At 54.7% G+C, this 14254-nt stretch overlaps 1 protein-coding gene across 2 annotated transcripts in view; it reads left to right on the top strand.

Moving 5' to 3' along the window:
* The first annotated feature begins 765 nt into the window (after window positions 1-765).
* Window positions 766-14254, top strand: part of Faim2 (Fas apoptotic inhibitory molecule 2) — a 32868-nt gene continuing 19379 nt past the window's right edge. Inside the window, exons 1-7 of one of the 2 annotated variants that reach the window (XM_004863009.4) lie at window positions 766-896; window positions 1230-1403; window positions 4009-4204; window positions 7027-7130; window positions 7499-7563; window positions 8073-8126; window positions 14008-14058. In XM_004863009.4, the coding sequence (XP_004863066.1) occupies window positions 1389-1403; window positions 4009-4204; window positions 7027-7130; window positions 7499-7563; window positions 8073-8126; window positions 14008-14058 (485 nt within the window). In that variant the 5' untranslated portion in view covers window positions 766-896; window positions 1230-1388. Of the gene's footprint in view, window positions 897-1141; window positions 1404-4008; window positions 4205-7026; window positions 7131-7498; window positions 7564-8072; window positions 8127-14007; window positions 14059-14254 lie in introns of those variants that run through there. The other variant, XM_004863008.4, reaches the window with a different exon arrangement.

Here is a 14254-nt window from a genome sequence, read left to right as displayed (position 1 = left end):
GCTTTCTCACTGGTCTTTAGGTGGGCCTAGCTGGAGAATGACCTGGAGGTGGAAAGTGCGTGTGCGCGCGCACACACACACACTGCACACACACACACACTGCACACGCACTGCACACGTATGGCACAGGTCTTGGTTTCCCATTCCACACTAGGAGGCTCAGTCTGCATTTGAAGGCCTTACTCTGGGGCAGCCCAAGACACTGCAGCAGGAGATTCCTTAGTTAATGATGCCAACTCATACACTGGCAGCACTTCCTGGTCTTCAAGGTGCTTTTGCCACTGTAGCCTGTGTGGTTTACAGTCCACCTGGGAGGACAGAACCCTACTCTTAGCCTCCTTTTCATAGGAGATGCTATAGCTCAGAGAGGTTAAGGAACTTGCCAAGGTCACACAGCCAGTGGAAGATTAAACTGGGACTGGAGCCCGAGTTGTGAGATGGCAAACCTCAAGGTGACACTGCAGCAGCTGCAGAAACTGGTGATGCCCAGTGATGTCAGAGTCCCAAGCGCAGCTCTGGAAAAGAAGGTGGTCTGGGCCAGGGGGTGGGTGTGGAGATGGGGGGATGGAGACTGAGTGGGGAGAGCACCACGGAGAGGCTTTGAGACAGAACTAGAGTTGTCTCCAGAAAGACCTGGAGTCTTTCTGAGTTAATCTCCCAACAGGGTTGCAAAAGAACTGTATCCCCCCAGTCACGTCCTTGTGAGACAAGGGACGGTGGACTTAACGCTCCCATTTCACAGGTGAGAAAAGCCAAGGCAAGGACACCTGGCCACCGGGCTTGCCCAAGGCCCGTAGGAAGTCAGGGCCCAAGGGCCCTGTTAGAAGCAGCTGGGCGGACAGGACATCCACGGCTTTCCCACTCTGCCGCGGATGACGAAACAGAGACTAGAAGAGGTGAGCTGGGGTTGGAGACAAAAACGGAGGCCACATTCAAACGTGGAGGGGAGCCAAGGCAGGGGGTGGGGGAGTTTGCCGAGATGGTGGTGAGGTGAGGCCCTGACACCCAGCTCTGGTTACGGGCAGGGCAGGCGGGGGCAGCATCAGCGGGTCGGGTGTCGCGGAGGCCAGGGCCTCCTTCCTCCCCCGCGGGCCCATCCACTTGAGCTACCCCGCAGCACCTCAGCGCCCCGATCCCTGGGGAGGGGTGAAGGTACAAGGAGGGGGAGCAGAGGAGGGAGCGGTGCGCGCCTCCCTCCAGGGCTTGCGAAGGCGCAGCCTCCTCCGCAGCATCCTCTGGCCCGCGCACCCTGCTCCCCCTGCGCGCGGATGGTACGCTCCGGCCCGCCTGGCCCGGCTGCAGTGGACGTTGCTAGAACCCACGCGGAGGAAGGAAGAGACGCAGGCAGGCTGTGCTGACCCAAGCGGCCGCCCCGAGAGACCGGCAGAATGACCCAGGGAAAGGTACCCGCATCTCCTCCCCCCCACCCCGCACCTTCCTGCATCCTCTAGGCTCGCTCTCTCTCTCTCTGGACCCCTCTAAGCATCCTTTCCTGACTCTAGCTCGAGGGTCCTCTATGGTCCTTGCTGAAGTCAGAGGATCAGAGCCCCTCTCAGCCCCAGGTTCTCCTCCCCTCCCCTCTCTCCCTTCCACCCATGCTTTGGCATCACAAGACTTCCCAGGTGCCCAGACCCTCAAAAGGGTGCCCTCTGAGCGTGCAGTGTGACTGTATGTATGTGCATGTGTATGTGCCAGGGTGAGCTTGGGGCAGTACCTGTGGGCATCCCCCCAGTCCAGACCCAACCACTGTATGGTCATCCTTCCCGCCCTCCGAAGAATGCCACCCCACCCCAGCTGCCTGTCATCATTTCACATCTGGATATCTGGATCCATCCCCTATGGTTGGGGGTTACTATGGCAACCCTGGTTCAGGATGCTCAGATTTTTGTTTTGGTTTTGGCAAGGCATGGAACTGGATAAAAACATATTCTCTTTTTTTTTTCTTTTTCCAGTTTTAGGCCTAAATTGAAGGGGTGGGGGCCGTTGTGTGCAGAGACTTGGCTGCCCCAGCAGCCTTATGTAAAATCAACAGCCTGTGGAATTATACAACCACCAGGGCCCAGGGCAAAGAAGGAGGGTACTCTGGCCCTGTTTTGGGAGTATTAAGGATTGGGCAGAGAAGACAGGAGAAGGCCCTGCCACACACATCCCTCCTCCCTCTGAGACGGTATCAGAGCCAATGACATCCCTGCTGGGCCCTCAGACCCTCCTCTCCCTGTTTTTAAGCTCTTTGGGCTTCAAAATGATGTCATTGGGTGATACCACTTCTGCTATTGGCCAAAAGTCAGTTGGGAATGTGGGATGTGTCTGGGGGCTGGGTAGGGCCCAGAAGGCTCTGGAGGGCTTCACGGCAGGTTGGAGCTGAGGTGAGTTTTCTTTTGGTCTGTGTTGAAGAAGGGGTCTGGGAATGGAAGTGACACATGGAAGGCCTGGGCTCCCCGTCCCTTCCTTGAGAAGACCCGGGGGTGTTACGTGAAGTGCGAATGAAGAGCCCCTTCACCACTCCACCATTGTGTGAGCCTCCCCTTCCCCTCTTCAACCACACCCCGCCAGTAAGTGCACCAGCCCCTGTTGCTGTCCTGGGGTGAACATCTCCCCTGCCTCATTGGCCCCTCGCCCCACAGGCTTCCTGGGGGATGGACAGGAATCCAGTCCAATGGTCCACGGGCCTGGTAGGAACCAGAAGTCTTCAGTGCTCACCCTCTCTGGACAGCCTGAGCAGAGTTCCTGCACAGGAGTCCTGCAGCCCCTTCAACAGCTCTGTAGCTTTTACAGGGGCCTGCTGGAGACAGACTTAAATGCCACTTTCTGAATCTTGTCCTTTTATTGCTGTCTCTGATTTCACACACTCCCTCCATGCCACTGTCTCCTTCTCTGGCTTCATCATTCAGACCTCCAACTCACACGGCCTCCTGCCAAAGGTATATATGTGCAAGGCAGGGTAGAGGCATCTCCGAGTATAACTGGACTTGAGTTCTCAACCTGCAACACCCTCTGGACTAGAACTCCCTCATCTGTTAAACATAGAAAGGCACCAAATTAGATGCCTTCTGAGGTCCCTTCCACAGTGATATTTTGTGATGCTCCCCCAGTTAGGGGGAGAAACTGAAGTTGCAGTGGAACATGGCCAGAGTGGAGTCTGGGAGGGGACCTCCTTCCTTCCCTCCACCCTAAAGTCCCTTTTCTTCCTCTCCTTTTCCCTTTCTTTTACCCATCTCTCCCCACGCTAGGCCCTGCAGCCCTGTTGGGGCTCATGTGTGGCCCTGAGACCTCAGATGAGTCCTTACTCCTCTTTAATCTTTAATTCCCTCATTTTAAAACAGAGATCTAAAGCCTGCTAGCTAGGCCCTTCTTCGGACTCCAGTGAAATAGTGGGACTGTAGTGACCCAGGCCCTGCCGAATGGTCAGTGATCACTGATGGTGGGCACCCCTAAGACTCATCTCCTTCCTCAGTTCTTATCCCAGCTCCACTGTATGCCCCTGGCCATCCTGGACCCTCCTGGAGCTCAGTTCTGCCCTCAATAAAATAGGGAGCTTTTTGTTTGTTTCATTTTTTGTTTTGCAGTACAGGGAGGATTGAATCCAGGGCCTGTGCCCTGAGCTACATCTCCAGCCCTTTTTGTTTTGAAACAGGGTCTCAATAAGTCACTCATTCCCCAGGTGGGGCTTGAACTTCCTATCTTCCTGCCTTAGCTTCCCCTGAGTGCTGGGATTACATGCGTGCCCCCACCATGCCCAGCCTTTGTTTTGTTTTTGAGACAGTTCTCACTTTGTAGCCCAGGATGGCCTCAAACTTGCAATCCTCCTGCCTCAGCCTCCTGAGTGCTTGGTTTATAAACATCCACAATCATGCCCAACTTGAAATAGGGACATTCTTGTTTACACTCCTGCTCTTACCATGCGAAAATACACCCAGAAGGTTCCAGGAATTGAGGGGCTGGCCAGGAGGAGTTGGAAGGCTCTCCTTCCCTGGTGACCATCTCTCTCTCTCTTTCTCTATTCCACAGCTCTCTGTGGCTAACAAGGCCCCTGGGACCGAGGGGCAGCAGCAGGCAAATGCTGAGAAGAAGGAGACTCCGGCAGTGCCCTCGGCCCCACCCTCCTACGAGGAAGCCACCTCTGGAGAAGGGTTAAAGGCAGGAGCTTTCCCTCCGGTCCCCACAGCTGTGCCTCTGCACCCCAGCTGGGCCTATGTGGACCCCAGTAAGTCTCTCAGCTCCTGGGGCCGGAGACATCAGGGAGAACGGTGGGCTCCAATGAAAAGCCTCGATGGGAGGAAGCTGCCCAAAGACAAGATGCACTGTGTGGTTGTTGTGTGAAGCCATGCTGCCAAAAGCTTAGGATTTGGAGGACGGTTCTGAGTTTAAGTCAAAGATGACTCCATATGAGATGTCTGTAGTCAAGGTGCTTTCAGACAGGGAAGAGGGAATTTTTTTTCCCCAAGTCACTGGGGTAGGACAAGTAGAGGAGACAACTGGGAGACAAAAACCAAGATCCAGTCTAGAAAGGCCCTCCTGGAAGAGAGAGACACAGAGGCACAGGGAGAGATCAGAGTGGGTCAGAAAAGGGCAGGGTAAGGCTGCAGCTGGCTGTAGCCTTGGCTAGGCTCTGTGCCCTGTGAGTGGGGTGCAGCTTTTACACACTGCACATTGTACTACTCTGAAAAAGTACCAAGCAGGGACAGGTCCCTGTGGAGGCCTCAGAGTGTTTGGCCTAGGGGTCTGGGGATCCACCTTACCAATCACTCTCCTTGGCCCCTGCCCTTTCCCCAGCCTTCGTTGTGGGGAGGAGGGCATGATGTGGGAAAGGTGTGTGGGGACAACCCTCAGCATCTTGTCACCGTTAGCCAGGCACCGTTCACAGGCAGGGAGCTCACAGGAGATGCCAGCTCCGGCCTTCGAGGATCCAGCCAGTGGGAGATCCACTCCTGGGCCGAGCAGCCTGTAGGAGCTTTGCCTCAGGGCTGGGAACCAAAGCTTCTCCCAGGCTGTAAGAAGGGCCTCGCTCAGCTGGGTGCAGTGGCGCTCGACTATAAGCCCAGCACTCAGGAGGCTGAGGCAGGAGGATCACCAGGCATTCAAGGTCAGCCTAAACTACATAAAAAGACCCTGTCTCAAAAAATCAAACAAAAAACAAAGGGCCCCTCTTAAATTCTGCTCAGCCCCTTTCTGTGTGCCTCAGCAGCGCCTCCCCTCCCCCACTTTGCCACTGCCTGCAGAATTCTAGACGGGATCCCAGGGACAATGCCCAGACATATCCCCTGTTCACAGGGAGTGGTCACTATGGTCCACACTTCCTGCCACAAACCCACTCAACCTCAGCCTAAAGCCGGGAACACTCAACCCAGTGTAACCTACTGGAAGGTTCCTGCAGGTCTGGTGTCTGTGGAACCCCTCCTCACTGCCCAACATCTGTGGCACTGCTTTCCCTCCTCTTCTCTCCCTCCCTGTGGCCTGGCCAATGGAGTTGGCAGGGAAGTAGGCAGAAGTTGAGGGAGAAGTGAAGGATGGAGGGCAAGCGTCTCCAGGGCCCAGGACCCCTCTCATTTCTCACACATCCTTTGCCAGGATGGGCTACCTTCCTTCAAGAAATGTTTTTTAAGGAATTTTTGAGGCAGGAAGACTACTCCTTTTAGTCAGCGTGTGACAGACATTTACAAGTGTGTGCCAGGCAGTGTCTGGCTCTGATCTCATTTCAGGGGCCACAGAGTCCTGCCTGGATCTCTGTCCTCACAGGCTGACCAGTGGATAGTGAGTGGACCTCTGCCACACAGTGATACAGCTGCAATGGTAGAGGCCTGGGCAGCTCACCTAAGCCCCGGCCAGGCAGGGAGAGCTTCCTGGAGGGAGGGCACCCACACTGAGTCCTGATGGATGCCATGAGTTACCCAGTGAGGAGGCAGAGAAATGAGTGTTCAAGGCTGAAAGAATAGGGTGTTCAGGAGTCCTGAGGCAAGAGAGCGTGTGGCTGAAGAAAATGCACACAGGCCCAGAACCGTGGGAGGGAGGAATGTTCAGGGTGCTTGGAAGACTGTTCACAGAGGTTGTGGAGGTTTTAAGGAACTTGATCTTGAGCAATAGGCAATGGAGGGCCATTGAAGAGCTCGAAGTACAGGATGGTCGTTAGCTTTGAAGACCAAAACAGAGGCTATTGATGAGAGGTGGAGGGGTATTGTGAAGTCCTGGTGGGAGAGTGGAATGGAACAGAGTGGACACATTTGAGGACTTGGGAATGGCCCTGACCAGGTTGGCACAAGAGATGATAGTGTAGTCCTCACCAGGAACAGAGCACAGAGGCTTTCATTTGTGTCTAATATGGTCCCTGTGAAATGGGAATCCCATTCCTGGGATCAGAGAAGCCCGGTGACTTGCTCAAGGTCACACCACTCTTTCGTCCCAGAGGATGGATTCTTGTTTGTAGGATCTGTTTGTGGAGTCAATACTCTTCCAAAAGTCTGAGTTCTGGGACCAGGCTCTGAACCTTCATCCCCACCCCACCTCCTGCCCTTGCCCTGGCTTTATTTTCCCTCCAGGCCCCTACCTGACCCTGGTTTCCAGGCTCTAGCACATGCAGCCCGTCTCCAACTCCCACCCCAAGGGCCTCAGCCCAAGCCAGGGTCAGGACCATTGGCCCTGGGATGTACCAAGTGACCTGGAGAAAGGTTGTCCTCTCCTGATTATTAGCCACAAGGGAGCCAGAGTGTTTGGGAGGAGGATGGGGACCCAAGATGGAAGGGCCACATTTGACCCCCAAGAGCTCCAGCCAGGGTAGAGGGAAAGGAAAGGGAAATGATAGTTCATTCCCAGGACCCAGAGCAAGAAAAGCAAGAAGTGACCAGGGAGAGAGACCTGGGGGTGGTCTGGGGTATTTTGTAACGGGGCTGGAGAGGAAGACTTCAGTGGGTCGGAGAGGAAGACTTCAGTGGGTCAAAGAGGCAGCTTGACCAAAAGGCAGCTCTGGGCAGGAGCCCTTGAGGCATATTTCTCTGCATGAGGAGCCCTCACACCTCCCACCTGCCCACCCAGGCAGCAGCTCTGGCTATGACAACAGTTTCCCCACCGGACACCATGAGCTTTTCACCACCTACAGTTGGGATGACCAGAAAGTTCGCCGGGTTTTCATCAGAAAGGTAATTGCTTCTCTCTGGCTCTCCAGGACTCTCCAGCCCTGGGAGCTCGATGAGAAGCCCTTCAAAAAGCCCCCTGTCCTGCCTCTGCCTGCCATTGTCCTCTTCTCTTGTGACCCTAGCTACGGGGAAGTGTTTCATAGGTTTCACTAGGGCCCAGTGCACTCTCCTCTGGGTACCATGTGGCTGCTCCTCCCACGGCTCTTGCTCTGGGGCTCCCTTGCTCTCCATTTGTCCTGGGTTATTTCCATTGTTCCCTAAGGAGGGTGGAGCACCCAGGAAGCAGGTCTGAAGATTTGAATGAGTTCCTGAGAACTGGGGTCTCACTGAGCCCTGCTGGGAGACTGAGCCCACCTGGCCTCTCTTACCAGGTCTACACCATCCTGCTGATCCAGCTGCTGGTGACCTTGAGTGTCGTGGCTCTCTTTACCTTCTGGTGAGTTGGTGATACAGACTGGCACCTTCCAGGGGTGGCCATAGCCAGGTCCCCTGGAGAGATGGGGAGGAGCACTTCTCCTTGCGTTGGAGAAGAACCGTAAGAGTGCATAACGCAGGCCAGGAGTGATGCTGGGCATGGTGGTGCACTTCCACCATTCGGGAAGGCTGAGCGTGGGAGGCATCCCTATTCAGAGGAGGGTGGACCTGGCTGTCTTCTGGGCCTGTCAGTGCCTCGTACACAGTCTTTGCTTTCTAGTCTACCAAGGGGCTTGGGATTTAGCTCAGTGGCGCTGCACCTACCTGGCAAGCCCAAGGTCCTGAGTTTGATCCCCAGTTCCAAAAAAAAAAGTCTTATAATCTAGTCTACCACCCATACCCCCAGGCCACCCCAGGTCTCAGCCTGGGACTGGAGCTAGCACTATGAATTGTGCTGGGCAGGTACAGATGTTGAACCAGAAACGGAGACCTAGGGTAAATTCTGACTCTCTGTCTCTGCCTTCTCTGCAGTGACCCCGTGAAGGGCTATGTCCAGGCCAATCCAGGCTGGTACTGGGCATCCTAGTGAGTATACCCCACCCTTACATCCCAGAGGAAGCCCAGTGGGAGGCAGAGGGAGTCTGTTCCACTGACAGAGCCAAACCCAGAGCTTCTCCACACCCCATGGGGACTGACCTCACAGATCCCCAGCCCTGCCCTGTTCTGCTGGCGTCAGAGAAGAGCAAGAGCCTTTCTGGGCTGTTGCTCTCTGATGGGACAGATGGGAGATGGGGGTAGGTTCTGGCTCCTACGCAAGTTGGGAGGGGTGGGGCTGACGCCATGGCTGGAGAGACCCTGTCCCTTGGCCCTAAGGGGGAGGGGGCTGGAACACTTTGACCCACACTAATGATAATGTTGCTACTCTTATTAACACCATTGTTATTAATGCTTATGAAATTATTAATCATAATAGCCACCACTTAAAGAGTCCCTAATAAGGGCTGGGCATTATTCTTTGTGCTTGATGTACAATGTTGCACTGGATCCCAATATCTACTGGTATGATTACTTCACAAAACTAAGGCTCTGAGAACTTGAGTAATTTGCCCAAGGTCACACAGCTAGTCAGTGGAGCAACTGGGATTCAAACCCAGGATTCAGGTTAAGGCTTGTGCTCTTAATCCCTCTGCTTGGCAGTCTCCCTTCAGCCTCAAGCCACTTGGCTCTGGCTGGTCCTATCACTTTAGGGATTAAGGCAGGCAACTTGGGAGAAGAGGTTTAAAGTTGCAGGTGGGTGATTCTGATCCTCCTGTCTGGGGAACTAAAGAGTAATTCTGGATAATTCCAGCCCAGAACCACTCTGGGGCTCAGAGACGAACTGCTCTTCCCATGGGCTCCCTCAGTATCCACTGCTAGCTCAGCACTATACCGTGGCTCCTGGGGAGTCAGCCTCTGCCGGACAGGGGAGTGAGCAGCAAGCAAAGATGCATCATTCAGGGGAGGGGAAGGCGTGAGCTCAGGCACAGGGCACGCAGCCCACAGAGGGGCGTACCTCAGAGGATGGGCCAAGAGGACTGGGACATCACTGCCAGCAGAGAAATGGCTTTAAGCAAAAGTGTGGGAGTGAGAATGCATGTGATCCATTTGATAGACTGGGGAGGGACTGGCAGAGGGCTGGGAGGACGTCTCAGAGGGTAGATGGTCGAGCTGTGACCACCAGCTGAGGAGCTTGCACACAGTGGTTGTTCCAGGCGGGCTCCCAGATAGGGGTCTGGTGGAGACTGGACTCAGCCCAAAGCCCCTGGGGACTTCCCTGAGCCCCGAGCACTCAGAGTTGGGCCCAGAGATAGCACAAGCCAGTCAAACACTGACAGAAAGAAGACTCTTCCTGGCCTCTGGGGCTCATTCGAGGCACAGAGCTGCCTCTTCAAGCTGGGGTCCAGGAGAAGAGAGTTGCACACCCAGGACCTCTCCTAGGGCATGGGACAGAGGCCCTGTCTGCAGACCTGGCAGAGGCACGTGTCTAGGGAGCTGGTTGGCACTATATGGTAAACCTAATGAGGCCCCAGGGACTACCACCCCGGCCAGGCCACCTGGCGGGTTGGCATGGCTCCCAGCACGTCACCATTGCCTGGCAGCCTCAGGCCCCCTGAGAACTCAGGGATGGAGTCCACAGGCCCCTCTTTGGGCCTTGTGCAAGGGACTGTGGGATTCCATGCCCTGACCTCATGGTTGCAGGGGGACAGTCCAGAAGTGGGGCAGAGCACACCCAGTTGTATGTGCTGTGGGAGGCAGGGAGGCTGGGAGAAACTGGCTCTGAATGGGGAGATTTAGAGCCCACCTCCTCACCAGCTCCAGGCTGAAAACAAAATGTGAGTTGTATTGTGTGCCTTTAGGATAGGTGCAGATGGAGAAAAGTCAGAACTAGGAGTGGAATGTTGCTTTAGGATGCTGACCTTTTCCTCCAGAAAGCTCGCCTAGGGTTTTGCCCTGTCCTCTCTTTGCTCCTCCACTCTCCCCATCCTGCCTGAGTCTGCTTCCCTCAGGGTCCGAGTGAGTCTCACCTCTTCTGACCACCAAACGCTCTCAGAGAGCTTCCACCTGATTCTATCTTTTAGAAAGACAATAATAGCAATGAGAATAAAACTGCTCTTTTTCTATGCTTGAGGCACTCTGCTAGGTGCTTTACATATCTTTTTCAGGTCCTTTCAGCAACCCTGCCAAGTGGGTACTATTATTATCCCCATTCTACAGATGAGGAAACTGAGGCTGAGAGAAGCTATCACTTCCTTAGCAGCACAGCCAAGATACAACCCAGATCCTTCTGGTAGCAAAAGCCCTGTGCTTTGCTGCCCACAGGTGTCATTTGGGTCCTGAGCAGGACAAGTTGAAGAAGGGCATTGGGTTTGGTCACTGACCTTCACCTGAGCCTTCTCCCTGTCCTGACACTCTGAACAGGTCATCCTAGGCTTTGGGGCTCCAGCTCTGAGGTGCACATCAGCTGTTCTCTCACCCTCCTCTAACTCATTCTCGGTCCCAGAGATGCCAGCCTCCCTGCCCCTTCGCTTCAGCTTTCTCAAGGTCCCAGTTGGCTTCCTGGCTCCCTCCACAGGTTGTTGCCTTATTGTCTGATTGCTCCCACTGAGCCAGGGTGTCTGAGGCACAGCCACAGTCGGGGGGGTGGGGCAGAGGCGGGCAGGAGATGGGTTGTCTGTCGGTCAGCCAGCTTGTAATTGCAATAATAGCAGCTCCTGTGGAAGAGGAGCCCAAGCCCCACACCAAGCCCAGCCCATGGTAACTGAGTACATCACCTGCATTCTCTCATCTAGCTTCAAGCAGCCCAGTGGGTTGGTACCACAATTCCTGTTTTACAAAGGAGGGAACTGAGACTTGGCTATTAAGTAACTCATGCAAAATTACAGCGGTAGTGGCAGGCCTAGGACATGAGTGCTGGCACCATCCTCCACAGCTGCACCATAGTCCCTGGTCCTGGGTCCCTGTCCCTCTGACTTCCTCCTGATGCCTTGTCTTGATGAGCTAGGGCCAGAGAGAAAATGAGGTGGGGCCCCTGCCCTTGTGAAGCTTCCAGTCTGGTCAGGTGACAGGACCCACACCAAGTATACACATAGAGAGGGCACCGTTGTTATCATTGTTGTCCAGGTGACTGGCCATGACTCAAGTGAGACCGAAAGAGTAGCTGCTAGAATGTTTCTCAACTGGGGCAGGACAGTTCTGCTGTCCTGCAGGAGCAGAATGCTCAGCAGCTCTGGCTCCTGGCCTCAGCTACCAGCAGAACCCTTCAACAGCTCTACATATGTGAGAACCTCTGAAGAATTGGAAAGAGAGCCAGGTGTCGTGGTGCATGGCTGTAATCCCAGCACTTAGGATGCTGAGGCAGGAGGCCAAAACTGCACAGCAAGACCCTGTCCAGAAAGGATCAACCTAGAGGGGTCCCAGTCCCGAATCTCATAGGCTGTGTCAATCCTTGCCTTGCTTATTTTTTTGTTTGCTTTTTCTTTTTCATTTCATCCAATAATATGAAAAGAGTACCTACCAGGGGTGGGGATTAACTCAATGGTTCCGGCACCTGCCTCGCTCGCCCAAGGTCCCGAGTTTGATCCCTGGTACAAAAAAAAAAGTACCTACCAGGTACCAGGCTTCAGGTTACATGATGAGAATACAAAATGAATAAACTGTAGGCTACCCCCTCACCCCAGATGCTACCTCTGGGTGGGAAGTCAGACAAACTGGCCCATGGGGGCGGGGGAACGCAGGCTCCAGTGAGGTTACCCCGGGTGCATGGAGGAAGCCATCTGGAAGAGGGAGCCTCAGACATCCCTGCTGGTCGGTTTTCCAGTAGGAGCAAAGTGTGGTGAGTAGGTTGGGAGGGTGCAGAGCGACTGTGGTGGGAAGGGCAGAGGGGAGGGTGGAGTGTGGTGACAGCAGGCCGGAGAGGTGGGAGGGTTGGAGCGGGCTGGTGTCACCAGGTCTTGGGGAATTTTATACAGAAGAGTCCCGTGGCTGGGTGTGGCTGTAGCTTGGGAGGTAGAAGGCGAGGCTGGAGGCAGGAGGACCAGATGGACTCCTGCCTCAGACCAGCCAGAGAGAAAAGAGAGGTGGCCAGACCTCAAAGGATGGTGGTGGGGATGGAAGGAAGAGCGCAGTTTTGAGAGCTGCCTGAGTAGGAGGATAAACAGATCCAGGTGATTAATTGGGCGTGGCGGGGTGGGAGTCAGTGATGATGCTGAGGCTTCTGGGAGGTGACTGGGCGGGTGCATGGTGGCCCCTGCAGCCAGGGATGCAGGAGAAGGAGCCGAAAGGATGTGTTTCTGAAGAGCCACATCTGCCCAGTAGGCAGCTGGATGCTCCAGTCTGGGGTGGAGAAGGAAACCATAGATAGGAAGTGTGGGATGTGAGTCCTGTGCACAAGTAAGCCCACCCGGGGGGATGTGAAGGGAGAAGACCTCTGTCCGAGGGACCAGGCATATTCAGAGACTCCCTGGTGCCGAAAAGAGTGCCCAGGGAAGAAGGAGGGATCCATATGTCTTTGTGGAACCCGGGGAAAAAGAATGACCAGACGTTGAGAAGTGAGTGTCATCTGCACACAGTGAGGCCACCCTGATGTGGCAAAGCCAGCTCTCCTAAGTGAGGCTAAGGCAGGGTTTGCAGGTTTGGGGAGATGGAGAAAAGAGTACCCTCAGTGGAGACCATGTGTTCTCAAAGTTTGGTTGCAAGAGCAGACAGAGTGGCCATAGCTAGACTTGGAGAAGATGTTGGATGAAGATGGAGAATAGTTGAGGAGGTTTCTGTGGGAGGAGCGAGGCCAACAGGAAGATTAAAGGGGATGAGACCAGAAGAGCCCAGGCTGGGTAGGAGGAGAGACAGGACCGTCCATAGCACCTGTGAGGTTTGCAGGTGGCAGGCAGGGAACCCGGGGAGCCCCATCTCGTTATCGCAGATCTTGATGGGATGTATCAGGCAGATGGTGCTGCAGACGGAGGTCTGCAGAGGAGGAGGAGGAAGTTTGGAATTGCTGCCATCGGGGGTAGGTGAGAGGACAGAGGAAGAGATGAGGAAGAGATGGCCATGCCATGATGAGACCCTGCAGAGGTGGAGGGACCCAGCACCCCGTGCTCAGGTCCGAACCCCTCCTCTCCACCATTGGACCAGCCTCTGCCTCCACTGCACTCCAGAAAACACTCCGTGCTCAGTCATTGTCTCAGGATTGATTGCCCCTGAGCTCCCTTCTGCCTCCCACTGGGTGTGTCCTTCTGATCCAGAAACTCATTCACAGTTGTCACTTCCTGCCCATGCAGGACAGCCACAGGCCTTGCCCAGGCTGAGCTACAGCCTGTGGGATAGATTAAACAATAACTAAGGAGATCATTGCAGGGGTGACAGGGCTGATAGGCAGTGCAGGCTCGAGGTTGCAAGTGAGCTCCCTGGGGCCAGAATACCTGGGTTCCCATCGTGTTTCTGCAATGTGGTAACTACATGAACTTGGACTAGCAGGAACCTGAAGAACATACAAGCATGACCTTGTGCCTCAGCAGAAAAGTAAAGAGCGTACTTATGGAGAAGATATGAGGATCGCATTGGTTAATATTTGTAAAGCACTTTTAAAACTCTGCCGAGCAACTACCGTAGGAAATACTGTAGATGAGCTTTTTACATAACACAGTAATGACTGGAAGGCCACTGTGGGTTGGCTGGTCAGGAACAGCTATCTCAAGGCACCCAAGATTCAGTAGTACTAGAAGCAGACTTGACCTATCCCCCTTTCTCTCCTGGAACTGGTCCACCACCCTGCCCCTTGCCAGGTTCTAGGATGACCGTGGAACTCTCCCTGCTCCCCACCCTTCATGGCACCTATGGACCGTGGTGGCAGAGAATAGGAAGAGCAAGACACCAGGTGGGGGACCTTAGGAGGGCCTTGCTGACTTACCCATTCACCTGTCTCTCACAGTGCTGTGTTCTTTGCCACCTACCTGACCCTGGCTTGCTGTTCTGGACCCAGGTATGATAATGGCAAAAGAAATAACGTGTGAAAGTAGACGCAGGACCTTGAAGGTCCCGGCCCCAGCCCTGCCTGCCACCCCTGTGCTCGGCACCCCTGAGAGCTACCATCCCCCTGCCAAGCAGACCTGTCCCTCCCTCCCTCCTTGGCACTTCTGAGGTAGGGGGAGGGCAGATGGACAGATGGGGCGTGGGGG

This window comes from Heterocephalus glaber, unplaced genomic scaffold, assembly GCF_053883595.1.
Source record: "Heterocephalus glaber isolate CG9 unplaced genomic scaffold, H.glaber_assembly_v1.0 deba00001733, whole genome shotgun sequence".
In the NCBI taxonomy this organism is placed as follows: Eukaryota; Metazoa; Chordata; class Mammalia; order Rodentia; family Bathyergidae; genus Heterocephalus; species Heterocephalus glaber.
The sequence above is the reverse complement of the archived record's forward strand: the minus strand, read 5'-3'. Positions and strand labels throughout refer to the sequence as shown.